Source organism: Excalfactoria chinensis, chromosome 2 (genome assembly GCF_039878825.1).
Source record: "Excalfactoria chinensis isolate bCotChi1 chromosome 2, bCotChi1.hap2, whole genome shotgun sequence".
NCBI classification, from domain to species: domain Eukaryota; kingdom Metazoa; phylum Chordata; class Aves; order Galliformes; family Phasianidae; genus Excalfactoria; species Excalfactoria chinensis.
In genome coordinates, this window is record NC_092826.1 from 136020666 (window position 1) to 136046233 (window position 25568).

Below are 25568 nucleotides of genomic sequence, written 5' to 3' on the forward strand. Positions count from 1 at the left end.
GGAAAGTCATTGCACCCTTTATTGCCACTTAGTGTGTTAAAGGTGAGGAACTGGGGAAAAGATCTTGTCCATTTCGTTTTTTCTTGACGGCTGTTTTGTGTAAAGGTTGAATTTAATAGGACTCGGAATACGTCTTATTTAGCTGTATGTGATGAACTAAATCAGGTAACCAGAAATGCACCCAGACTGGGGAAGCATTTCCTTGGCCTTTTGTCACAGAGTGGAAAAGATAAGCAGCTGCTTTTTGCATAGTTAAATTACATGCTTCGGTGTCAGAGGAGCATTTCTGGCAGAAGAATACATAAAGGATTGGTTAGGAATTCTCTGAGCACAGATAGCCAGCAGTTTGGAAGCTCTTCAGTAGAGGTAGCTGGGACTTCTCTAGAGGAGGAGGAGAGTCAACAGCAGTTGGGGTGCGTAATGCAGTCCGAGTGTTCTGGGCATGGCTGGGTTAACAGGGAAGTTTCCGTAAGCACTGGAGAATTCCAGGTTCTCATTAAATTCCTGAGGTTGGTATGCTTGAGTGTGGCTGCAATACAGATGCAGCTCTAGGAGGATTATTATTGGGATCTGCTGATGTTGTTCTGACCTGGGTAGCTGAGCCATGATTTCCATTCTAGGAGCAGTGCGCCCTCACCGCAGTAAGGAACATATGCTTTGTTAAATTGCATTTTATTGTACTTTTTCTTTTTTCCCGTGGGAATACTTTTAATTGTAAACATATTTCAGTGTCTTTGGTCACTCCAAATGACATTAAAATGTCAGCTTGCCTTCATTGCTCATTTACTCCTTACTCTCTTGCAATTAGGTTGCTGTTAGAAACACACATTGATTTCTAGGTGGACGCTTTCCCTAGGACAGGACGTATTTCTGCTTAAATGCTACAAAATAAACCAACACAGTTTGTGTTAATGCCAACTCATGGGTTGCTGGCAGTGTTGGCCACGGCAGCAGCCTGCTGCCAGCTCTGCAGCAGGGAGGTGAGATCTCTCTTCTGGCTTTCTAAGGCAGAGAATTCCTTTATAAAGCAAAACTTCTGCCCAGGCAAATGTGAGGAGAAAGGGTAGGCTGGAGCACGTGCTTTGGGTGTTTGAGTTGATTAATGAATGCAGAAATAAAAGGAAGAAATTATGACAGGGTACCTTCATCTGTATCTGCTGCAATCAATAGGGATATTTTCAGAGAGAAGGGACTCCACCCACTGATGCGGTTGTTGTGACATCTGGAAGAGCTTGCCATAGGATTGCCCAGCTGTGATTAAAATTCCCCTGTGCCGATGTGGTTGATGTGTTCAGCCAAGCACTGAATGAAGTACATCCAGATTTGGGGTTCCTCAGTGGGAAGAAGTGTGATGAGTAGGGGGGTGGTTTGTAACAGAGCAGCTGGTAGAACTGGAGAGGTTAACATCCCAGGGGAGGTAACAGGAGTAAAACACATCTAAATAACAATCATTGGTTAAAAGGAGCAAGTGTCAGGGAGATAAAGAGCTTGTATAGATTGTGAAAGAGATTATTGACATCCTTCAAATCAGTGTTAATGATGCAGATCTTGAAATGTGTGGTGGCTGAGATTGCAGTGTGTGTTTTGATAGGAATTCTGTGGTTGCTCATCAAAAGCTTCAGACCTGTTGCTTTTTAAAGGATGTTTTCTTTGCTGTCTGAATCAAATATGCCAACTCTGCAGTCTGTGTTAGATGAACTGAAATGCAGTGAGAGTGTAGAATCTGAATTGAGTGTGAGGTTGGCAAACTTGGTTCATCCTTTTATATAAGCAGACTTCTAAAAGTAACCGCTTAGAATTATTGATAAAATTAGTGTGGATCTCCATCCATCCTTAGAAAGAAAGGTTTGGGGCTAGATGGAATCTAAAGGAACAATTTGAAATAGACCATGTCATATCTGAATCAGTTGAGTGAATGAATAGTTGGTCTTGAGGAGTGCCTTATTACAGTATTATTATAGTTACTTTTCAGTGTCTGGTGATGGATTTTATCTCACAAGAGTAAAATTCTGGAAGTGGCAAGCCCAAAGTACCCCAAGGTGGGTTTTGCTGTTTTCCTTTTCCTTATAAACTGTTATTTAGTTTTATGTCATTGAATTTGGTGACATTTAGTGCATCTTAAAGGAAAGAATTTATAACTCTAGCTAAAGCAAAGTGTATTTCAGGCTTGTTCTTGGTGAGCTTTTCTTGCTGTTCTGCCAAATCCACGTGCACCTTTGCCTGTTAGGAAACTGTGCCACATCATTCCTGAGCTCCTTTCCTTAAGGTAAAATAATATCTTCAGACACTCAAATGGAAGCAAGGAAAGCTATGAATCTGTGAGGACAGTTGAACCATAGAGTGAGGGGTTGAAGGGACTCTCCAACCTCATAGCAGTACGTCATCTATTCCTTTGGTTCCCACTATATTGCCACTGGTTCCTATAGAAGTCCCATTGATGGCTTTAATTTATATTGAGCCCTGGGAATGGTGCAGGAACATGATGTTCAGCACCACAAGGATCCATCTGATCTTTGTACCCATCCTCAGCTGCTGGTGAATGGGATAAGGTAGGCACTAAGAATAACCCACAGTTTGCCATCAGAAAATTTCCCTCCTGTCCAGCAGTATGAAATGTTTAGGATGTTTGGGAATGAAACATTGCACAAAGGTGTTGTATCGTTCAGTATCCAACAGTGTACCCTCCCTGGGTCTAATATTTCATTTAAAAACAATTTGCCTGAATAAAATAAAATATGCATGATGGGTGAACACAGATGAGCTCTGTTAATGTATTCTAATTAACTTGCTAAAAATATTTTAAAATCTTAATAAGCTTAAAGAGAATTTCTGATGATCAGTTGCAGTGTTAATGAGCATGGTACAGAAACATAAAGTGAAGCGGAGAGCTGACTGGTGTTTGCTGCACAGTCTGTATAGCTGATATTATTCTTGGGCAAAAGAGCTCTTTGGATTAAGTTTATCTTTTGTCTTGGTAGCTAATTTCTTGAGATCTTTTTCTAGAGAGCATAATGAACAAAACATTAAAAAAATAATTACCTGTTTGATTTGGGGTGGAGCGGGGATTTTATTACTTAATCATGCCTTGGAAAAACATGCTAAGGACATTTATAATAAAGTGTCTGTGTTCTTTGTGTGTGGGAGAATGACTCTTTTCCCTTTATATCTGCCATAAATCTCAGATTGTAGTTCTTGTTCTCTCCAGGCTATTAGGTTTCTGCAGCCTGTATTTCATTCCTTAGCACCTATTGTTGCTTGGCAACAGCACCCAATTTACATGAGCCCAGCCCTGAATGAACAGCTACCTGGAACCTTTCTGCTCAGAAGCACCGAGAAACATAGCAGTTCTCGCATTCAGCATGACTTTTATTAGGAAATATTAATTGCTTCTCTCAATTCATCTTTATATAGCCTTTATATTCTTAGTTAAAGGAGAAAAAACCTCCGTTCTCTCTTTAGTTCCGGTCTGCCAGAGGTCACAAAATTCATTTATAGATAATCCACTTGGAAAGCGGGAAGTTTGTTAATAACGGTGGAGTTAAGCAGTGCTCAGAGCTTCAGCTGGTGCAAGGGTCCCCAGTGCTGCATGCAATTGGTGCAGGGTGAAGGAGGCTCAGGGCAGTGGAGGGACCCGCCAGAGTCACACATGGAGGATCAGTGGTGTTCTTTTTTCTGTTTGTTAGGGAGAAGAAAGAGCAAGTGTTTCCAGCTCACTCTATTTGCTGCCTTTCTTGGTGTACGTAACTTTTCGGAGCAAGCAAAATACAACAAATCTTCTGGTTTTCTCAGCCTGGTATTCTATGAAGAACACCAGGCCTGGTCAACTATCAGTTATGGAGGCTGGTGGCCCTTCCTGTGGCAGGGGGGTTGAATCTTGATGGTTCCTTCCAAACAAAGCCATTCTATGATTCTATGGATAGGTGCACTCTCCCTATCAGTTGGTTTTACTCTTTGAATGTACTTTTATAACCTGTAGGTTATATATGTGTATATTGAGAAGAGTAGGAGGTATTAAAAAAGAAAAGAAGAAAAGTTCTTTGCCAGCATTAAATACAAAAGTCTTATAGGACAACATTCATGAGGACTAAAAATTTACTACCTCTTTTGAAAAATCTTGTGAATAAAACACTAAAATAATTGGATAATGCTTGGACCTTGACTCTTTCCTGTTGTTTGCAGTCCTTTACTAATATTTCTTGATAACATGGAAAGACATAAAGCAGATTTGAGATCTGGTTTGCAAATCTTTATCTGAAGATGTTTTTTGCCCAAAGTTTGTGGTGCTTTGGGTTTCTTTAAAAACAAAACACTTGGTAGGATATTCTTTCCTCTCTTTCCTCAAGCAGCATTCAAGGTCAGATTTTTGCACCCATACTTTTTAATTATGTTCTGTGGCTTTAGGTAACACTGAACTTGCAGCTGATTATTGTTATATTTTCTCCTGTGGACATGTCTTTCTACTGATGCACAGTCTGTGCAGATTAACTAATGCAGAATCAAATGCATTTGTGATCTAAGTAATGAAGGGGCCTTTGTTCTATTCTTGGTTGTTCTACTGATTTTGAGTGACCTTGGGCAGCTCATTTATCTCCTTCCTTGCTTTTCCCATTTTAACCTTCATTGGGTGGTGTCATCTGTTGATTTGCCAGTGTAATTTTTATTATCCATAGAAGGTTTGCTAGGCTGAGTATTGCTGTATGTGAGAACAAGTAGTTCTTAAAAATGAAACGGTGATGTTTTTGTGTCTCTAAATAACTCAGCAGCAAGTGCTGTACACTCCTTCGTGGTCTATAAAGCCATGTGGTGATTACCCACGTCGGAATTGGGTAGGCATGAGGGTGTATATATTTTGCTCAGGTTCAAGCATGGATTTCTCATGGCAGAATATTTTGAGGGAATGCTGAGCTGCACTGCAATGCTAGCAAGACAGCACGCCGAATGAAAAAAACACTTGTAGTTAGTAGAAAATGCCTAAGCTAGTGATTATTTATTTAACCAATTTCTGGGAATATCCTGCATGGTTCTGACCTTGGCTAAATGTCTCTCCGCCAGTTCAGGGAACTGAGAAGCAGGAATTGTAAGTTTACATTTCCAGTGTTCCTGTGGGCACTGATGAATGGTTTAGTGCTGAGCAATCCCAGCTCCAGGGGTTCCTGCAATGGGGAATGCAGGACACCTGATTCCCTCCCACAGGATGCATAGTGTGTGTTCCAGAGCTGTACACCTTCAAAGCCTGCATATGCTGTTAAGAAACATGGCTGACTTCTGACAAAAAGTTCTCAGTGGTGCATTAGGTGTTGTTCACAGAATGGTTAAGGTTGGAACTTTAATGATCTTTAAAGGTCCCTTCCAACCCAGACCATTCTGTGGTTGGAAAGGAGCTCTGAAGTTCATCTGCTCTAAACTCTAATCCACCAGACCAACCCAGAGCAGAGTGCCCAGTCCCATGTCCAGGTAGTTTTTTGTGATCTCCAAGAAAGACTATAACCTCTCTGCAGAACTGATTTTATACATAGACACCTTCCTGCTAAATTTTGGGACAGGCAAACTGATTACATGCAGCATCATATAATTCCAGGGTAGATGTTTTTAATCCTCTTACTGACTCTTCTCTTTTTTGATAGTGGTTTTAATGGTGAAGGCATTTCTGCAAGGCACTGGTACCACTGACTCTAAGCATCAGTGATTTGTGGTCTTGGGAATAAACCTTTTAATGAGTAGCGTATCTTAACATACTTATCAAAAAGAAAGATAAGATGCAGTTTAATTATAGTCTGTGATTGCCAAGACACAAAGAGGAAAACCAATTCTATGGTAATCTTTTAATTGGAAGACTGAAGCCACAAAGATCAACCAAAAATGAGTTTAAAAATAAAAACCTAAATTATGAGAAAATTGCCAATATTTAATGTTGAGGGCCATTAAACATGAAAACAGCTAGTAATCCCAATACGTCTCTGTCACTTCAAGTCTTTCATCTGAAAATCTGTCCTCTTCAGATTACTGTCTTCAACAAATAGCGTTGGGTTGAATTGTGGGATAATTGTGTTAAGTGGCCTCTTTTAAGCAGATGATCTGTTTTGACCTTTAACACTTTTGAAGCTCTCTGTAGGTAGATTTTTAAGTAGGTAGAAGTCATGGCTAGATTTCAACTGTCCGGTTTGTCTTTTCCTCTAAGTTCTACTTTAGAACATTTTTTGAGAATTGGTTAATTTGTCACATTGGTTCCAGCTTTCATGTTTCTGTGCCTCACTGCCCTCTGAGTAAAGAATTTCTACCTAACATCTAATCTAAATTCCCTCTTTTAGTTTAAAACCATTCTCCCTTGTCCTTTCACTATGAGACTGTGTAAAAAGTCTCCCTCCTGCTCCCTTTATAAGCTCCCTTTGTATGCTGAAAGACTACAGTGAGGTCTCACTGGAGCCTTCTCTTCAGGATGAACAAGCCTGGTTTTATCAATTTCTCCTTGTAGGGAAGGTGCTCAGGCTCTCTGATTATGCTTATTCCCCTCTCAGTAACTCAAGGTAACTTATTTTTTTCTATAAGGAATGAATTTAGAACCAAGGATTTATGCAAGTCAGAGAGACTTCAACTAGTACTGTCTTCAGGGGAGGACTTTTCCTCAAGCACATTTTCATATTTCACCAAATAAACTGCAAGTGTTTCTTCTTGTTAGCCTTCCCTCTTCCCTTAAAAGCATTCACGGAAAGGTTTTTCCAAATTATTCAGTCTATATCTATGAAGACTTCAGATCTAAATCTGTTGCTTTCATTCACCTCTTCCTGTAAACTCTATTGCTGAGTTGTGGATTTTTTTTATAGGTTACTGTTGGAATTTAGCCCAGGCTTCATCAAAATAGTCTGTCAAATAGAGATCCATGTCTCAAAAAAAAAAAAAAAAAAAAAAAAACAAACCCAAAAAAGAAAAAAAAAGAAAAAATCACAACAAATTGATAAACGATTGCAGCTCTGCAGTATTTCTACAAGAAATGCAAATATTCCAGAGGTCTTGTTGTGAGCTTGTCAATGTATATGCTATAGTACTGTTATGGCTATCGATCAGCTTGTTCCCAAATAAGTCTTTAACATTCATGAGCCAAAGTTTTCATTACTGCGTAATGTTGCAGAAGTCAATGAAGTTGAATTGTCAGTAGAGTTGTATTTTAACTTTTTGGTTTGTTTCTTATAGCATGTTTTAGACTGTGTGTGTTTTGGGGTAATCTGCAATAACGTGTTAAAACAGAATCTTAAAAGAGAATTTATGTACACATTTTTTTATGTTTATTCTCTTGAAAACTATTGAAAAGGCAAAGACTTTGAGTCGGTGTTATTTACATGTTCATATCTGATGTGAGTTTGGTTATGAGGAGTTTCAGAGTTGGTGATTTGGTCTCTTTAAGATTTGGGTTGTGAAATACAAAGCTTGTCTTTACTGAAGCGTGAGGGCTTATAAAAGCTAAATTTGGTATCCTCATGAAGAATGATTTCTGCTATTAGAAGTCAACATTGTAGCTTGAGAACATAAGGTGACCTAGACTAGCAGTAGCATATGAGTCTTGGCTCCAGATACCACTTCTACTCAGTTTTACTTAGGTGTGTGCACATCCACTCATTTTAGTGGTATTATTCTTGCCTTACAGAAGAGTGAGCAAGAATAATCATGCCTGTTCTCCCCTATATCACTGTAGAGACTTTATCTATGTAAGTAGCATAAATGTTGAGAATATTAGCCATATTTGTCATTGTTGCAGAGGAAATCTTGGCTTTTTCCCCCCTGTTGAGTTGGAGCAGGTTTGATAAGAGCTGTAGCCTTACAGGCAGATGATCAATTTTATCCTTAGAAGTTGTTTTTCTTCTCCAGACAATGCATTTAAAAAGCTAAAAATAAATTCTATGTCTGGAAAATTTATGACATAAGTTTAAGCAATTGAAACCCCTAATGAAATTAAAGGCCGTTATGAAATATGAAAACTTTTTTGCTAGTATGTAAGGAAATAGTCAACTTACGTGGCAAATATGGCTTGCTTCTCACTGTTATAAATTAACTGACTCTTCAAAGTGAAAGGAAGGTCTTTTAAAAAATGAGTTTTGAGTAGCTCTTACGAATTACTGTCTTCTTTTTAGTACTGTAAAGATGGCTGGATTTGTTTTATTATTTGGCTTCCAGCTTGTAGTTTATTCACTCAGACAGTTGTATTGGCCTGTAAATTTAAGGCAAACAAACAAACAAACAATTAAGAAAAACCCCAAAGAGTTTGGGTTTACATTACTCTTACCTCAATCCAGGTAGAGATTGTCTGTTGTGTTGCCACTGTTTTCCCCTGAAAAGTGTCAGAAGTAATGTAGTATAATGAGGCAGAGAAGCAAGTGCCTTTGACCCAGCCCTCCAAGTCATGTAAGAAGGGACGTAAGGGGCACTCAGTATCTTGCATATTTTCCTATTTCAAAGATACAGATAAAAAAGGCTTTCTACTGTAGCAGGTGCTTACTTTCACTGTATTTGCAGAAGGATGATTAGCTTGAGTTTTCAAAGAGTTAATATCTAAGGAGGAAAATTTTGGAGCATTTGTTTTATAAATGAGGCAAAATAATGATGCATTCTTGCTTTGTTTTTTTCTTGAATGAAAAGCTAGAAAATAATTTTATTTTATTTTTTGTTTAAATTATAGTGTTTGGAGTTAATCAGAGAAATAACAGAGAGGCTGACACTTTTCTTGTTGCTTACAAATTGTAAATTGCAGTTATTTGCAATCATGCTTATAGCTGGCGTGGGTTCATGTGCGTAATCAGCTGCTTTTTGAATGCATGTTCCATTGTTCTGTTTTATTTATGGATTCATTTGTGATGAGAAAGACATTATAAAGTTGTTTGGATGAAGCCTTGGAAATGTGTTTTTGGAGTTTTGAATGTCAACAAGTGCTTGGAGTTCGGGGTACAAACCAGGGCTGTGCATAGCAATGGAAATTTAGATGGAACAGTTGAAGAGTTTCCATCCTCAGGTTCTCCTTCCTGACTTTGTGTATGCACTAGCAAAAGTCAGGACTGACACAGGCACATTGCTACTGCCCAGTTGAAATACAGCCAGACCCAAAAGCCCTAAGGTCAGGAGTTTTCCCATTGATGTTAACATCTGGACCTGTTAGCAGTCTGATCTGCTCCCAGTCCTGTTAGAACAGGAGAGTGAATTTCTGCCTCCTTGGTGCTACTCATCAGCACTAACCTTCCAATTGAAGTGAGATTGCTAATGTGATTATTTTTTTCTGAATAGATACAGTTATGTGCCAAGGCCATTACAGGGGATATTGGGTTGCTCAGGAGAGACTGCCTGTCTTACTTGCTGAGTCCACCTGGGCTTTTTGAGTTATTTCTCTCTTAAATTATCGTTCCAGTCCATCCTTTACTTTGTATCTTAGTCCACTTGAACTGCATGCTTTTTGGAAAGCTATCAGTTCTATGTTTGTTAATATACAGCCATGTAGAACTGCAGTCTTTCTGGGATCACTGAAATATCTGTAATACAAATAACTAATTTCTCTGTCTTCCCAGTGATGGATTTTTTCCCCCTTATGCTTTTCAGTGAAAGCAATATCTTGACTGAAACAAGAGCCAAGAGATGAACTTCAACACCATCCAGTTCTTCTTGTTGGATCTCTGAAGGACAGAGTGGGGTTTGTTGTGAGAACAGTAAAAAAAATTCGGGTGTAGACTGGCTTCTCAGTCTTGGGGAAGTACTCCATCTATGCCCCATTCCTTCAGGTGCTTAAGGCCAGGTTGGATGGGACCATGGACAACCTGATCTAGCGCCTGATTTAATGGTTGATGACCCAGCCTGTGGCAGGGGGTTGGAACTACATGGTCTTTGAGGTCCCTTCCAGCCAAGCCATTCTGTGATTCTACTATCTTTCTATGTAATAGAACTTCCTTACTTTTTTTCTCCTTGCTGCTCTCCCCCAGCCATAGCAATTACTGTTATAACTGAATTTCATTAAATCAGCCACAGTGTTCCACAGCAGATAATACATCTACAGAAGTGATGCATGGCACAGGACAATGCCATGCCATGTGCAGCTGTAAATGCTTTCTACATGCGGTTAAAATCCTGTACTGGCTCTCTAAAAAAATCACCAAATTTTAAATAGGAAGGAAATAAACAGGTTAGTTAGGTACTAAGCAAGGAGCTTTTAATTAAAAGATGTTTAAACTGATTCTCTCATCTGTCAGAGAATTGAATTCCTGAATTATGTTTGCTACAGTTGTTTTTGGTTTAGTTTTTTTCTTTAGTAATGCTGTATTTAAGTTCTTTCTGTGCCATAGGGGATAGGTGGTAGCTCCTGACAGATTCACCCACAGCTGGCTGAGATCACCACTAGTGATGGATGAATGATGTCTTTCTTAATGCCCCTGTATACATAAATGATGGGCTTTATTTATTTATAAGATGTATCCAATTACACATCTCAGAGCAAATGTCCACCATTCAGCAAAGCACACAATATTGGCATTAAAAAGGCAATCCCTGAAATCAGCGATCGATGCATTTTCCACACTCTCGGGAGGAGAGATTGAAATAAGAGAGAAACATAAAATTCTGCTAATTCAGATCAGTTCATTTGGGACTTGCTCCTTGTTTGGAATAAGTGGATGAAACTCAACCAAGGAAGCTGTTGTCCCTGCTCCAGCCATATGTGGAACTGCTGCTGGGAATGCAGAGCACTGAGGTCGCTCTTCCTCATGTCTGGGTGGATCACCAATACAGTGGGTCAGATTCTCTTGTCAGATAGCAATGGCTAAAGTTCATGAAGCTGGTACCCACTGGGATGTATTTCAGTGGAGCAAAAAACCCTATTTAAGGAAAATTAATGATTTTGCCCTTCTTGTATAGGACGTGCCTTCAATGTAGGACTTGTTTTCTTTTCCTTGCATCTGTATGTGCTTGTACTCATAAACTGGTTCAATTTAGATATCCAACCAACAATTGAAACTTCACTATTCAATCTACATCAGTTTCTTTTGTCACATAGGTTCACTGCACACTGAAATAGTTCTTAGTGTTTAGCTATGAAAGACATAGTCTGGATTAAGATAATGGTGTAAAACACCTTTAGATTTAACTCCACTTCTTGTTAGGTACCTTCTTCACCTAAAGGCTGTATAAATACAGGCTCACAGATGATTTCCACATGCTCCTGCACTGTGATGTTACCACTGCTTTTCTTAGAAATCTCCCAAGTTACAGTGATGGCATAGATATATAACAAAGCAAAACCCTGAGTCTTCCAACCTAGTGATGAGTAGAAGACTTCTGTCCAGCCCTTGATTCCTGCCTGACTTTGCCCCTTGTGCACAGTTCTCTCCTGATGGTGACAGCCCAGCAGCTTATTAAGCCCCTTTGCAGAGGCAGGGGGTAGTAAGCATAGCTTCTCCCTTGCTTCAGTTCCTGTGAAGTGTAGCAAACATACTTGTTTCTGATCCCATCCTGCTGGCTGTCTTTGAAATGTATTTTCATGCTGGATATGATACTTCTGCAAGAATTTATATTCACAGCAAGGTTTAGCAAGACAGAATTGCAACTACTAGGCAAATCATTTAGAGTTCAGCTTGGTTTCTAGGAACGGAGGCTTACCAGTTATTTTTCACTGGTTTCTGTGCTATTACATTGTTGTGATAATCTTGGCAGGGATCTGTCATTCTGCGTTGCTATAATTGAAACTTGTTTTCCCCGAGGAATCACTCTGCTGTTTGTTTTATTTGTTTACTGACATTGACAGAGATCCTAATGGCTTTTAAAACCCAATTTGTGCATCGCTGAATATCCTCCAAAGAGGAAAATAAAATTAAATTTATCAGCAAGATAGGGTCCTCCGTGAGGTGCCGTAGCTGGGTCTTAGACTCCACCTGAGCACCTCACTATGGGTCAAGAAATGTCATGAGGAGCCTTTTGTGAGATGCATCTTCTCTGTTTCTGATTCTGTCTTCAGGGATTTTGCCATTAAGGCAATTGAAAGGACAAATGACAACAAGTTGTTTATTGCCTCGGTATAAATTGACTGAGTTTGCTTTGTGTGAAATAAGATATATATATATATATATATTTAGCTTTTGATAAAAATGAGGTTAAGAGAACAAAATAATATCACAGTAAAATTCCCTTTTCAGGAGGATGTACAGAATGGTATTACTGTGATAGATCATATTACTGCGCTGCTATTATTGTGATAGATTAGGGTAATTAAGTGTGTAGATTTATTTTTAAAATATAAGATATTGAAGTATTTATGCATTCATTTAATTTTAAATCTTTAAAGAATTTCTGTGAGATGCCTGAGCTACTGAAGCTTGTAATACCTTGCTGAATTGTGGATGTGGATAGATATATGGCTTGTTGGATGTCATGCTCCAGAGGAGCATGTACACAAATAAATAATGAGGCACTGGACAGAAAGTCAGGAACATGATGAGGAAGGGTAGATTTCTTATGAAGAATGTGTAGGGTAATTTTTTTTCCCCCACTACCCCCAAATCTATGATTTTTAATTGGGTAGAGATTTATGTAATTTTTTATTTTGCTGAATTGATTTAGACCATCTCTAATTACCTTCTGACACACTTCCTTGTCATTCAAGCATATAGGGATGCTCAGGTTTCAGTGAACTCTGATTGTGAGGAGATAAGTTTGGAAAATATTGCTGGTTTTAAAGGTTACCTGTCAGTTTTTATATATACAGCTGTGAGCCAAACCAATCTGACCTCAAACCAGAGCTGTTGTATAATAACACTGTGCCTTTCTTATTGAATATCTCTTTTGCAAATCTCTCAGACTTGTTAGCACAATAATAATAATAGATGTGCAAAACCTATACTGCCTCTTTTAAGGAAGTGTTCTAATGTGTCTTGGTAGTTAGTCTCACCTTCTTTTCTACCTGTGGTAATTTAGAGGTACAGGGAGTAGAGCCCAGACCATCTGACTCCCCCTCCTCATTCTCATTGCTTGGTTCAGTAGTGCAAATCTGGACAGTATGTGCTTTCAGCCTGATCTGTGTGTTCTTTTGCATTGCAGTGCCCCAAACAAGGATTTTGGCTACAGGTGGAGCATCCCATAATAAAAAAATACTACAGGTAAGTAGAAAATTAAATCGGTTGAACTGGACACACGATTATATCTACATTTTTATTTTGGGATACAGAATCCAAATCACTGCAACTGAATGGGAAGGTGTGGATATAGGACTGTGAAACTGCTTCAGGTTATTGGGATTTTTCCTCAGGTTTATTGTGGAGACCAATGCTGACTTTGCATTGAACTTTATTTTATTTTGTGTGTATATGTATAAATAAATGTTGTTTTTGAACATGTGTTTCTTACTGGCGTTGTGTCACATATTAATTGAGTGTCATTCCTTCTGTGTAGTCTCTCCTCCCTCTTCCCATCTTCCTCATCTGCTGCTGTTGATGCAAACCTAACACTGGTTAAGACTCTTTGTCCCAAGAATATCCCTAGTTTACTCCACTGATTGCATCAACAAGCTTCTCTTTGACTAGAGGCTCAGTGAGCCTGGGGATGGACATCTACACCACAAAGCACAGGAGTTAGTCAGCACAGGGTGAATTGTGTTCTCTGGATGCCAATCCATTTCCATTAGTAATGGAAACTCCTGAGTCCAGCCTCAGCTACACATCATGGCCTTTGGCAGTCACAGTTGTACAAAGTGAATGTGATCTGTTCTGCAAAACATGAGTTGGAACAAATGGAGGTTGAAAAGCAAAGAGCTTGCTTTCTCCTAAGTCATCTAAAATGTGTGTTTGTAGAACCAAAGGATGTAGAGCTCACTGGGACACAAGGGACAGATTTGGAATGTTTTGCTTGCAGACGTCACTTCACTTCATCTGCTTTGGTTATTTTGCTCAAGAACCTGATGCTGGAAAATTAACTGGTACATTAATGGCTTAAAATAATGCTCCCCACTGAAACAGTTCTACTAAGAATATGTTAAGAAAGAGCTTGGATTAATAGATATTTTCTTTTAAAGCAGTATTTAGATAGTAGGAGGGTCTCCTTGCTGTGGAATGAAGGCTGAGAACAGAATGTTTTTGTAATTTGTAATTTAAAATAGCTGAAAATCTGTGGTCATGAGAGTGATTCCTGTGGTGCTTGCTGTTCAAGTGTAGAAATGGAGCTGCTTTTAAAACTCATTAGAAGTGTCTTAAAATAAGGTGATCAATACAGTTTTGTCCACTTAATTCAATCACTGGTTAATTGGATCCTCCCTTTTAATTTAATCAAAACCTCAGAAACCATATCAATTGCATGAAGAATAACGGTTTCCACCCTTATCATGGTCAATTTTGGATAATTTGTTCCAGGGTTGCCAAAGAATATCATTTAATTAATCAACGTTCAGTAACTCCTGTATTTTACATAGCAAAGAAGGCAAATGTGCTTAAAAAAAATAATACAGGTATAGCAGAGCAGTTTTCTCCACTGTTCTGGGAAGCTTTTTGTAACATATGTGGGGCCTGAGTAATGACATCATGAAACACAGTGAAATATTTGTAATAGTAAATCCTTTAACAGTTTCTTTTAAAATTATTCATGAGAGAGATCATGGTTACAAGTAATGTACTAAAGATATGAACTTTTAGTAATTTCAATTTCATAATCATGTGACACAAAAGCAATTATTTGTACAAGTACAGTACTTATCAGCATTACTGAATAGAGCTGCGTTGTATAAGGCTCTGGAGAAGTGCAACACAAAAGACCCCTGTTGTCCAAAGGAATTTAAAATTCAAGCATAAGGCAAGGAATGCCTATGTGAGATGAAGAGATGAACAAACAGATGATAGAAATCATAGAATCACAGTGTCGCAAAGGACCTATAAGATCGTTTGGTCCAACTGTCCTCCCATTACCATTGCTACCACAGGCCACTAAACCATCTCTCGTAGCTCCTCATCCAGATGCCTCTCAAACACTACCAGGGATGGAAACTCCACCACCTCCCTGGGCAGCCATTCCAGTGCCTGACCACTCTCTGAGATAGATGGGGAATGTGGTGAAACCATACAGGACTGGATGGAGATTTGAACCTAGCACTCTGTGACCTTATTTCCAGAGGGCTTTTTAATGGATACAGTGGTTAATTTTCCATTTGTCCTCTAACAGTGAAACTCATTTTTTGCCTGGTTCTTGCTTATTAACAAAAGTTAGTCAATGCTGACACTGCAGTATGAACAGAAGAGAGCATAAAAAGTGTGTAAGATCAGGCTTTCATTGGATTCTAATTAGCATCTAAATGTTTTTTGTTTCAGATAACTAAAATTCATGATTATCTAAGGTTTTATTTTCAGATATCCCTCAAACTTTCAGAGAAAGACAAAATCCTTTAAAAATGTTGCATATCTTTTTTACTGTAGCATGTGAATTGAATTCCTTAGTCATCTTCTATGGAGCCATGGGGCCCATGATGAACCTTGGGCTCCATCTTGAGGGATATCACACAGTGTGTGCGGGGCAACCAGGGGATCAGGCCTAGCCAGTATTTCAGGGTATAGGAGCACATTCCTCATGAGGAGCAGCTGAGGGAGCGGGGATTGTTTAGCTTGGAGAAGAGGATGCTGAGGGGTGACCTTATTGCTCTCTACAACTGACTGAAGGGAGGTTATGGTGGGGTGGGGGTCGGCCTCTTCTCCCATGTAACCAGCAATAGGAATAGAGGAAATGGCCTCAAGTTGTACCAGGTTGGATGTTAGGAAATACTTCTCTGAGAGAATGGTCAGGCACTGATATAGGCTGTCCAGGGAGGTGGTAGAATCACAAACCCTGTAGATGTTCAAGAAACATTTCAGTGTTGTACTGGGGAGCATGGGATAGGTAGATGAATGGACTGGATGATCTTAGAGATCTTTTGCAACCTCAGTGATTCTATAATTCTATTCTATGATCAGTGGGGTTGTGAAACCCTGGATTGGGTTTTGTTGGTCACAAATCGGATCGGTTTGTGTTCATGGACACTGTGACCTTATTTTAAATTCTTATAAACTGATGTAAATCAGGTGATACACTTTGGTAGAAGTAATAGAATATACTGCAAGTTAAATCTGAATTGCTGCTTGATTCTGGCCTGAGGGACATCTAAAACCCTTGGGGAAACAAAACCAAAATATCTGTTTCATTTGGAAGGAGTAAGTTGACAATATTTTCTGTAAAACACTCTTGAATCTTCTGTGTCCCTGTCCAAATTTGTCTTCATTTTCCCTCCGCAGTGTCTATTTTCTTAAAACTACACTGGTAGTAAGAGTGCATACATGCAGTAAATGCGAGATGCTGGTGTAGATTTCAGTGCAGTGGGTGGAATGGTGCATGGTGGAATAACTTAGTATCTGTCAGATATCAAAACAGATTCTTTGCCTGTATTGTTTTCATTGTACTGCCGAACCAAGCTGAAAACGCACAGCCTTGCTTTGTCTCCATAGCCTAGGAAATGCAGGAAAACTCCTGGTATGTGTAAAGCCTGTGAGATCAGGTCATGCTTCATTCTTCTGCTAGCCCTAATGTAATGGGATTGCTGTAGGCAAAGACAACTGGTTTAGCAGAACATAGCTTTTATGCTATCATAGTTGAGAAATGGGGAGCACTGGCTGGTTCCTCTATCCTTCCTTTCTTCTTGGGTCAGCCATACACGTGATGAAGGAAAAAAGGCATCAGTTGCAGGTTTCCAAATGTGTATCCCTGTTGCAGGCCTTTGGCATGGGCAGATTGCATGGGCTCATTAGGGAGATGATGCTTGAAGTCAGAGTCCTCTAGACATGCAAGAAAGAGATCTGGTGAGAAGTGGAACTTAATCTCTTGGCTGCAGTTTCATCTCTAGGTCAGATTTACCAGTACTCCATTGTGTCACAAGTTCAGGAGACTCAGTGTTGCCTTTGGTACTTTTTTCCCTGGATACCAAAATGCTCTGCTGGGGTGTATATTATTTGTCTGTTTTCTCTTGGAATAATAGGGATTGCTTATCCTTTGTATTTCATGAACATGTATAACCGATGCTCTAATACTTCCCAGGTCCTGTCTGATGTGTTCAGTGCTCCAGTATACACTATTGATACCACCAACTCTGCTTGTTTAGGAAGTGCTTACAGAGCAATTCATGGTAAGACTGTAAGGAGATACTTCTGCGTGGTCTGGATGTTTAATTTCAATTGGTTAATACTTGGGATTAATGTTATTGAAAATGAGGGGGGAATAAAACTGGGTGAATCTGACTGGAAGGTCGCTGAGGTCAAAGCAAGGAGGAAGTTGCTTTAATACACTTGGATCAAGCCCAGGAATAACATTTACATTATAATTCAAGTTTGGTGGCTGCTTCTCCACCAGAGGATAAGGCCTGGAAGCTGCTGAGATTGGCAGGTTAGTTTCTAGGAGCTTTATGTATTGTGTTGCCATCTGAGTGGCCGAAATGGTCTAACAAACTAAGGATCCATCCTAGCAAAGAGGATCCAAGACGACAGGGATGACAAGTCCAGGAATACTGCTGGCCAAGTAAATGTTTCTAAGCCTTTATATATCTTCCAGCTTTTAAATGTCAAGACACACAATATACAAGCATACTGGGCTTCACACTCAAGCTGTGTGCACTTTGTCTTGTAAAAGCATAAATCCTGGGATGCTTTTAGGTTACCCAGTCATTCTGTTCATTGCACCATATCACTCAGTGTGATGCAACAGTCCAAGACTCAGATTTAAAGTGTTAATGAACTTGTACTTATTAATGCATGCAGTACTATGTTTAGGTTAGGCCCTCAGCCGTTTACGAGTTCAGTCTCAAGGCATTTTATTAAAGTATTTTTTAAAGTAAATTTCTAATACCTTTTTGCTAATCAAGTTAATGAATGACGATCAAATTCTGAAGTCATTGTCTATGCCAACTGTTCTTAACCTCAGTTTTTCTGTTTAGAAGCTTTAGGATTTGGCCCTTAGTCATAGAATCACTAAGGTTGGAAAAGACCACTGGGATTATCTAGTCCAACCATCAGACCATCACCACCACTGTGCCCACTAAACCAGAAATGAATAACTTCTGTAAAGGTCCAAATAAGATCCGTGCCATTGTGCAAGCATGGAAAAGATAACATCAGTCATCAGGAAAAATCAGCCAAGTTGTAATTTTAGAAGCAAGTTCTGCTGTCACATTATAGCATCTGAAGACTACACGCTCTCTTGCATTTGAAAGCAGCACAGCCAAAAGTTTGAGTCAGTGTGTTTAATACACACAGCATGCTCTCCAAGCTTTATTTCCAGAAAAGTCACAGGGATTCTGTCAGACAAAGCATGGCAGGGCAGTGTAAGCAGTACAGTGAGGTTATTGGTGCACTTGAATGGGACTATTTTTGCACCATGGAGGCTAAATCTCCTATCTCTGTGCTCAGACTTTTCCTACTCTTTTAGCAGTCACCAGAAGCTTTCCAGCGCATAAAGCTACAAGCAAACTTTTTGTCCCTGAATACAAGTGAAATGTAGAGCCATCATTAAAATGGGTTTTTTTTTCTAGTTATTTCATATTTATGGAAGATATAAAATCACTCTGCCAGTTTGGCATGTGGAATCTTGAGGCTTGGTTGACAGAGCAATTGATGGAGGATTTCAGATGCCAGGTTGTCACAGAGACTCCTTAGCTCAGGTGCTCTGCCAGCCAAACCCTGGGGGCATGCCTTGTGTGTTTCTAAATGGCATTTTTGATTGATGTGTTCAGCTGACTCACTTTTGGCCAGGGAAAGGAACTTAGTATAAGCAAAGACTTCCTAATATAAATGAAATATCGATAGCAGTAGCTCCTTAATAGCATTAGGGTGTACATCTGGATACAAGTAGGGTTTTCCACAGTTCACCTGGGGTACTTACAGTTGTAACAAGGAACTCTTGAAATACTGTGATCCACTTGCAAAGCAACGTGCTGTGGCAGTAGGACTCTGCTGTTATTCTGCTTCCTTATATAACAATGTATTTAATGATTTGTAGCATGCTTCCTTGACACTCTTTTCACTTCCTTTTTAGTTTAGTCACATTTTGTCCTTGAATCTCTTGCTTCCACATATTTCCACCGCTGTTTGCTATACTGTTGTAACCATAAATAATTACTGATATTGTTGAATAGCATTTCTGCTGCCTTCCTATTCTCCAGGGTATGTATTGAGTGATTGGCAAAAACTCAATCATAGCATCCCCACTTCCCAGGCTAGCGCACTGGAATGTAAGATTTTTTGCCGTTTATCCTTCAATCCTGAACGCTGACCTGACCAGGGAAGATCAATATAAGGTATTAATTTGCCAAGGAGTCAAGGCCCATCCCTCATCTTGCTTTTTGCATTGATCAGGATTGTGATTCTCATTGCAGGACTTGTAGCTGAGACAAAAGTGCCCTTGGCTGATGTTGTGAAATTAGCACCAGAGCCCAGATTGGCTGTTACACCAACTGCTGGGGCTGAGGAGGTGAGCAAGCTTGGGAATGTCATTTTTCTTTCCATTTCCTGTCTGCTTCAAAATGTAGTAGTAAGCTAATTGCTCCGGTGAAATGGATTCATTTAAGTAATACCTTTGTTGCACAATTCTTAATTCTTATCGTGAAAGTTGATTTAATCTGGGGAGATGGTGGGTGTAATGATGTAGTAATCTGCATGATCACCCTCTCTATGTCTGAGTTATTGGAGAGCAAAAGTGACTTCCTAAACAGGTTGAATTTGGATACACATCAGATTGTAACTGATAGTAATTGACAAAACAGTCTTTAGTTGCTCGCAGGCTGCAGCACTGAGAAAGGTATGGTGATAGTGCTTTCCAGATCTTAAATAGTGGGCAGCAATTCTGTCTTTTCTTGTAGCTCTCAGTTAGAACAGCTGAAAGCATGCCAGCTGGGAGAATTCAGTACTCACAGGTCTTTGGTATTTTGCTCATCCTTTGCTTATCTGAAGGTGAAACTTGTGCTTTTTTAGGCCACATAACAAAGCAAGACAAGTGGTCATTGTTGCTAACGGCACCATTTCTGCCTGTATTCCTGTCCACGAAGGACTTGTTCTATTGGGCCTTTACAGTGCTACTTCGTACCTCTCGCTACCGAATGTCAGAGGCGTTAATTTACAACAGCTTCTGCAATGTAATGTCAGCTAATAAATCTAAAAGTGCAACATTGCAAGATTCCTGGAGAACATGAGTTTAAATAAGCAAAGGTGAGTCTATCTCCATCTTCAGCTGTGTATCAAGACAGCCTTACGCTCTCTATTTATGATGTTTGGTTATGCCCTAACTACAGGCAACAAGGTTTTAAAGCTTTTATTTAAACTGGGAAATTAATGATCTGCCAAAACTACTAACTCCCAGCTACATATGTACTGGAGCACCAGATATCATCATGAGTAATAATAGAAATGATCATGCTGCATTGTGCCTGCCAGCATATTATTTAATTATTAACTGAGATGGAGGAGCTCAGTAATCGAATAGAAGTCCCCTTCAGAAATATTAAGACATTGAATAATTTAAACTTGATTGATCTGATCTCATTTACTCAACTTTCCCCCCTCATTCTGAAAGATAAGATAATTAACAGCAGTGGCCTGTGTCGCATCTGTTGCAGCTGGAGGCTGCTGTGGGGGCTTCAGGAGCAGCTCCCTCATGTCTGATCCAGCCTCACGTTGCTGCCTCATACCCCCCAAAATGCTCACTGCTGGAGAGCTGACAGGCTGCTTTGGTGGAGGTGCAGAGTGCTCTGAGACCTGCTGGTGACCCCCAGTGCTGCTTCAGCTATAAAGCTCAAGGGCAGGTGATACAGCTGTCATTCACAGAGGACTTGCAAGAGCAGCAAGCACCTTGTGCCCCCGCAGGGGCCAGCAAGCCCAGCTGGAAAAACCAGTGGGGAATTCATTTGCCTCTTCCTATTTTACTGTATGCATAAAATGGCCTGGAAGCTAAAAGAGTTAATTATCTCCCTCTCGATACTTTTCTTCTCCTTTTCCACTTGGTTAGACCTGACTCTCATAGCACATCTTTTTATTGGTTTTAAATGATGTACGGCAGAGAATTATTGCCCCAGTAGATAGAAGTGAATGATAGAGAAGGCAGCGGCTGAACAGCATGCGAAGGAATAACTGTTCCTGTGCTTCAGCTTAGCTTGCCAGCTTCATTCCATTAAGAGCTGCTTCTTGCAATTACGTATTCCACACAATTTTTTTTCTTCCTGTCTTATAATTTTACAGCTGATGGTGGATTCCCTGGCTAGTTTCATGGCTGTGAAACTGCAGAAAGCCAGAGGGGCCTGTCAGTAATACAGTGTGTTAGCACGAACGGTGCAGTAAAAATTCATAATGTGATGAGTCAGTTTGATTCTGTTTCTTACAGAGCTGCAGCTCCCTGTCTGTCCAATTTCATTCTGTTGGGTTTAGAGGCTTTCACTTAAATGACGGTTCTTTTTATAAACTTCAAAGTCATCCTGAGGTTAGGTTCTGTCTCACTGAGGAGCTCTTCTGAAAGAATCTGGCTAACCAATGTGAAATTGCCTGGACCACTTCCCTACATTTTCTGGACAGCTACAGCTAAATCTTGGCAGAGTGGAGAAAAAACAGGTCATAACACAGCAATCTGGTCTGGTTTTGTCCTTTCTTCTTGGTGTAGGTTGGAGGCAACGTGTGCTACACACTTGGAAGGAGGAAAACCTCCTATAGACAGAGGTCAGATGCAACAGTTCGATGTAGCCTCCTCATTGATGCCAAGGCCTATGCACACAGCAGAACTTTCCAGGAACACAACATGCAAGAAATGTTTCTTTGATTGCCAAATGATTATTTGTCATAATGAGTGTGATTTCATAAAGGGCGGGCAGGGCACAAAAAACAATTCTTCTGGCTCAATTAAGCTGACAGCCAGGTAAAATGAAGTCTTCTGCCTGGGAGAGACCATCCTAAAGAGAGCAAATCCATTTCTGTGGCTGATGCTTCAGCTGAACATGATTTCACAGTGTATCTGTAGGGTATGGAGGCTTCTGCGCCCTGAGCTTATTTATAATTCTGTAGACACCCAGACAGATCAGAAGGTCTTCTGGAGGTAACCACTGTGGTGATAACCTTTGGTCACGACTCAATTGGACTAGTTGAAGTTAGTCATCTGTGGGTTAAACTGATGAATTCCTTTTTCTTTTCTTCATATTTTCAGAATGACAAAAGCTAAAGTCATCTAACCTCTCTGGAGTCTTTTCATTCCCCAAGGAAATAGATTAATCAGAAACACTAAGCATGACAGAAGTGACCAGGAGATTGTAGAGCAATAAATGTATGCTAACAGACAGAAAGGATCCATTATTATGGGATTAGAATTCTGCTCTATTCTAGTAATCCGTTAAATGGAGATGGTTGGCTTGTTGTTTAATTAAGCAAAAAAGAAGGAGAAGGAACCTGATTATGTGGAGTTGGTCACTTGTGTTTATACAAACCAGGTACCAATAACATAGTGTTAGATTCATTGAAATACTTTATATTGTAGGGTTTTGCAGGGAGAAGGCACGACACAGTTCACTACCTTAGATATATAATCTTTGATTGCACTATTGAGGACACTGAGGGACACAGTTCAGTAGGCATGGTGGGGGTGGGCTGATGGTTGGACTAGGTGATCTTAGAGGTGTTTCCCAACCTTAACCATTCTATGGTTATATGGTCCTATTAACCCTATTGAGATGTACTAATTCCACAAACATTCAAGAAGGAAAAAAACCTGACAGGTTTTTTCTTGACTTTGGTGATGTGCTTTGTAAGCATGTGGCTTTGTAGAAGTGACCCTGTTACCCAGGAAAGTTATAATGATTTATCTATTGATTTAAAATAACAACATCTTTGTTGAATTAGATTTTTGGGGGTGAGATGTTTTCTGAAATTGGTTTAGATCGCTAATTTAGTGCAAAGCAGATCATAATAATACAAGTATGGAAGTATGATAATAGGTATTGATGAAAGTTTGATTAAAGTGATTTGGGTAGCCAATAAGTTTCAACCTATTAAAAGGTTTCGGATATGCTTACAGAATGAATATATGAAATAGATGAAGGGACAACTGGGGTGTGGTTCCTTGCAGTCATCTTCAGGGTATTTCTGGACACCACCATATTCTTTCTGCCCTGAACATATTCTTTTTGAGCTAAAAAAGGTGAACTATGGTGATGAATTTAAAATAAAATATCTGTATCTCTCTCTTTCTTAAGCACATCTCTGATACTGAAGTAATTTCAATTAAGTTTAAAGGAAAAAAAATAATAGAAAAGGAACCTATCTAAAGTAGCAAGTGTTTGCAAGGGGCTGATTAATTTTAATCTATGCAGAGTAGATTAAATGTACTTGGGTAGATTAAAATTAGATAATCATCAGCATCGTCTTTGTAATTTGTAAATTTTGATTTGCTCCAATCATTGGCTAACACAGCATTGCAGGAGACAGAAGGATCTGTGGGATTGTCACTTGCAGTAGCTGGCTTTACTTGTAGAGAGTGGAAGAGACAAAGTCCCATTCTTGTGGATGTAGTATAAAGAAGGGGTAACAGCCCTGTTGAGTTCATAGGCTGGTACTATGGTGAGATAAAATATGAGGATGACACACTTGATTTAGATTAAAGAGCAAGGTAATGTTCATCTGCACAGTTTTTCCAGGCAAGTCAAGTCAAGTTATTCTCTGTTATAAAGTAATCTGTGTCATTACTTCCTTCTTATTTATTTGTGGGATTGTCAGAGTGTGTCCAAGTTGTCCCAGGAGTAAAGTTCAGTGTTTGTAAATGAAGCCATCAGAATACTGCTAATGCTGCAGAGTTGGCTATAGACTTAAGTGGGAGAAAAGGCCATAATATAGCAAGGACAATTAAATTATGGACAATAATGAGGTTCATGTTGTGATACATGTAATTACTTCTGCTAAATATCATGGTCTGATATATTAGGTTTGAGGCTATGACAGAGAGGGAATTTATGTTCTTGAGTTTTTATGCATCATTGAGAGTTCTTTGTTCCCTTTGGACCTCAATTAGAGAAATAAATCTATATAATTGCCTAAGGAAAAAGGCTCCTGAAATGGCTTAGGAGGAGCTGCTGAAGTTCTGCAGGGGCGGTTCAGCAGCAGCAGATGTGGAGAAATATCTTTCACAAACACAGCTGTGTGTGTTCAGGCCAGGTTCTCCATAAAGCAGTTGGGTTTTTCTGTGTGTGCTTCCTGGGAGCTGTGCTGCTTTGGCCTCAGACTTCAGCTGGTGTAAAACTGCTATGAAAAGCACTGCGCATGAAAGGCGTGAAGCACTGCTGTGCTTACCAGCCGTGATACGTTGATGGTGTCACCGCCAAATCCCCTAATGAAGAGGAATTTAACACTTTGTGTTAGCCCTCTGAACTCTGCTGTCCTGAATTGGACAGAGTACAAGCAGTGGTCTTGGATTTTTGTTGTTGTGGTTTGTTTGCATTTTTTTTTTCTTTTTTCAGGTGGTACAAAACTCAGCATTCATTTACACTAATGGCTGGGAAGGTTATTGCAAATATTGCCTGAATTCTGTCAATTAGCGAGCTAAGTGCTTAAGTCCAATAAACAGGAAAAGGAATTGTTATCAGTAAACGTGGCTGTTCATTTATTTTGACACATTTTAATTTAGTGTGATGTATTAACAATAATACTTCCCAGCCTTCTAGTGAATGTGCTGTTGTGTATTCTATGAGAGCACCGCTGGGTAAGTAATAAGGAGCCGCCTTTCTCAGGAGCCGAGCACACTTAGCAATGCAGCTCTGCTGTGCTGAATCTTTGTTGAGAAGTGCTTAGGGTTTTTCAGATTTACAGAATAGCGAAGTAAGAAATAGCAAAGCTTGATTATAAATGCTTCAGTGAATAAAAGAGCCATTTTTGTTCGACATACCGATACTCCCAGCATAGCGGTGGTTGCCTGCTCAGTATTTTGTTTACTCTGATGTGCATATTTAGCAGAAATGGGAGCAAGAATATTCTTTGGGAACATGAAAAGAATATGTGTATGCACTTCACTGAACACCCAAGGCCCCCATGTAGTCAGTTAGAAATGGTATGCTGAGCCATGAGGCACTTAATAATAGTAGTGGTTTTTATTTAGTAACTCAGTAATCTGTGTAAGTCCCCACGGACCTTGGTATCACTGCACTATAGAGAATGGGGTGGGGATGGGTGGGTGGGGTCGGCTTCTCCTCCCAAGTAACAGTGATAGGATGTGAGGGAATGGCCTCAGGTTGTGTCAGGGGAAGTTCAGGTTGGATATTAGGAAAAGCTTCTCAGAAAGATTGGTGATGCAATGGCACAGGCTGCCAAGGGAGGTGGTGCAGTCACTGTCTATGGAGGTGTTGCAGAACCGTGGAGATGTGGCACTGAGGGACACGATCAGTGGGCACGATGTGATGGGCTGAGGTTGGGCTGGATGACTCTAGTGATCTTTTCCAACATTAACGATTCCATGCTTCTATATTAAATGTCTTCTCAAGATCACTGAGTTAGTCTGATACAGAGGTAGGACTGAGTTGGTTTCTCTGTTTCCAAGTG

General features: G+C 39.7%; 1 protein-coding gene across 3 annotated transcripts in view; it reads left to right on the top strand.

Annotated features, from left to right (window-relative positions):
- The window catches only part of XYLB (xylulokinase), an 80287-nt gene that overhangs the window by 52338 nt on the left and 2381 nt on the right, over window positions 1-25568 (top strand). For 2 of the 3 annotated variants that reach the window (XM_072328791.1, XM_072328790.1), the window contains 3 exons: window positions 13057-13115; window positions 17059-17146; window positions 19388-19482. In XM_072328791.1, coding sequence (XP_072184892.1) covers window positions 13057-13115; window positions 17059-17146; window positions 19388-19482 — 242 coding nt within the window. The remainder of the gene's footprint in view (window positions 1-13056; window positions 13116-17058; window positions 17147-19387; window positions 19483-25568) is intronic. The other variant, XM_072328792.1, reaches the window with a different exon arrangement.